Source organism: Corvus brachyrhynchos, unplaced genomic scaffold (genome assembly GCF_000691975.1).
Source record: "Corvus brachyrhynchos isolate BGI_N302 unplaced genomic scaffold, ASM69197v1 scaffold1103, whole genome shotgun sequence".
In the NCBI taxonomy this organism is placed as follows: Eukaryota; Metazoa; Chordata; class Aves; order Passeriformes; family Corvidae; genus Corvus; species Corvus brachyrhynchos.
Window position 1 is genome coordinate 221,610 of NW_008236980.1, and position 2,249 is coordinate 223,858.

At 58.0% G+C, this 2,249-nt stretch overlaps 1 protein-coding gene across 2 annotated transcripts in view; it reads left to right on the top strand.

Annotated features, from left to right (window-relative positions):
• Positions 1-191: 191 nt before the first annotated feature.
• VPS37C (VPS37C, ESCRT-I subunit) overlaps positions 192-2,249 on the top strand; it is a 3,302-nt gene continuing 1,244 nt past the window's right edge. Inside the window, exons 1-5 of one of the 2 annotated variants that reach the window (XM_017728642.1) lie at positions 192-352; positions 951-1,055; positions 1,125-1,296; positions 1,528-1,610; positions 1,862-2,246. In XM_017728642.1, coding sequence (XP_017584131.1) covers positions 963-1,055; positions 1,125-1,296; positions 1,528-1,610; positions 1,862-2,246 — 733 coding nt within the window. In that variant the 5' untranslated portion in view covers positions 192-352; positions 951-962. The other variant, XM_017728643.1, reaches the window with a different exon arrangement.

Below are 2,249 nucleotides of genomic sequence, written 5' to 3' on the forward strand. Positions count from 1 at the left end.
CGTCTCCCCCGCAGGTGCGCAGCCCTTCGCGTCCACCTTTCCTGAGCGCCTGTGGATGCTTCCCAGAGCCCACCCCGAGCTTTCCCACTCGCAGCATTCCCGCTTATCTCTCTCCAGCTCCATGAAATCTAACTAATGCCCCCCCCCTAAAGAACCAAATCGGGTGATTTCTGCCCCACACCTGCAGCGCGGGACTTCATTGCCAGTTTTTCCCTCGGACAGGTTTATCTGGATCGTGGATTGGGCAACCCTGAGCCTCAGCGTGGCTGTTGCGGCATTCCCGGCGTGATATCCTTGGGATGTTCCACCTGGATGAGAGGTAGAAGAGCTGGCAGCGAATAGGACGGCGCAGGTTTGGTGTATTTCCTTGTTTCTTAGGGCATTCCCACCTTATTCCATCCCACCTCTTGGAATTTTCACCAGCCGCGGGATGCTCGCTCAATATACCCGGCAGCTGGGAATGCTTGAGATAAACCATGGATACGGCGCAGGAAATCCATTGTTTCCCTGATCTTTGTTGGGACTCCGTGGCAGGAGGCTGGAATTAGGTGATCCTTGAGGTCCTTCCCAAGCCTTTGGGCATGGTGGGATGTGGCCAGATCCCGGTTTCCTTGGCAGCATGGGAACCTGCGGTGGGATGGGATGGAGTCCGGAATGAGGCGGGCTCTGGGATGGGATGGAGGCATCCAGCTGGAATTTGCGACTCGAGGCTGTGGGTGGGTTTTTCCTTGACAGAACACCCTGGGACACACGGAATTCCACGCAGACAGGCTTGGGAAAGGGGGAAGAAGTCTTTTCCCGAGCTGGAATTAGTGGGAATGTTGCTTCTCCCTCTCAGTGAACGGAACCCAGTGCTGCTGCTCCAAGGGCTTTAACAAGCCTGGATTTCAGTTGGAAACCTATTCCCAGTTGGACTTGGGGATTGATTTGCCTCTTTTTCCGTGCCCCAGGAATCCGGGAGGATGGACACGCTGAGGAACCGGACGGTGGAGGAGCTCCGGGAGCTGCAGGAGGATTCCCAGGAGATCGAGCGCTTGGCTTTGGAATCCCGGGAGGTTTGTGCCGGGAGGTGGCTCCGGGGTGTCCTGGGCGCCTTCCCGCGCTCACCATCCCAAATTCCGCAGGTCCAGGAGCTGCAGCTGGAAAGGGAGATGGCCCTGGCTGCCAACCGGAGCTTGGCCGAGCAGAACCTGAAATTCCAGGCACCGCTGGAGACGGGACGCAGCGACCTCTCCAAGAAATACCAGGAGTTGCAGGAGCTGGCTGGGAGGTGCAGGGAGCAGAAGGAAAAGCTGGGTGAGCGCTGGGGTCTTCCCCCAGGAAGGATTCTGCTTCCCAGAAAACCGATATCCCGCTTTTTTCCAGCAGCTGGAGAGATGGAGGATGTTATTCCTCTTGGATTTCCCTCCTTCCACCAGCACTTCCCAAGCCCGTTCCTGTGGGCCCTTTGCTGGTTTTTCCCTGGTTTCTGTCCTGTGATGGTGATTTTTCCTGGCTTTTCCCCTTTTTCCCCCTCGGTTTTCCCAGAGAAATTCTCGGCAGCGCTGCAGCCTCAGACTTTGCTGGATCTCCTCCAGGTGGAAAGCCAGAAGATTGAAGAGGAATCCGAGGTGAGTTTAGGGCTTAAATCCATTGGGAATTCCAGTGATTTCATCCTCAAAGACTTGCAGTGACTGCCAGTCCCTAAAATCATGGATTACCTTTGGAGTCTGCTGGGTTTTCTCCAAAGGGCTGGATCCGTCCTTGCTCCTGTGTGGGTGCTGCTCCTTGGGATGTGGCTGGGAGGGACCTAGATCGGGATGAGGGAAGAGGAGGAGCAGAGGGATGCAGGGATGAGCCCGAGGCTGTTCCTCTCTTCCAGAAAATGGCTGAGAGGTTCCTGGAGGGCGAGGTGCCCCTGGAGACGTTCCTGGAGCAGTTTTCCGGCATGAGGAAGTTGTCCCACCTGCGCCGGGTCCGAGTGGAAAAGCTGCAGGAGATCGTGAGGAAGACGGAGGGATCCCAGGAGCGCGCCAGGGACTCTCAGCCTCCTCTTCCTCCTCCTCGTCCTCCTCCTCCTCCTCACGTTCCCACGGATCCAACAAAACCCTTCCCATCGGGATCTCCGGCCCTCCCTCTGCCCTACAGCCCGGCTCCGACCCTTCCGCCCGGCCCCACTGCCCACGGAGCGCTGCCTCCCGCCCCTTTCCCGGGATCTCCGGTCACCGTGGGACACGTGGCTTCCTCCCAGCCCAGCTCCCAGTCCACCT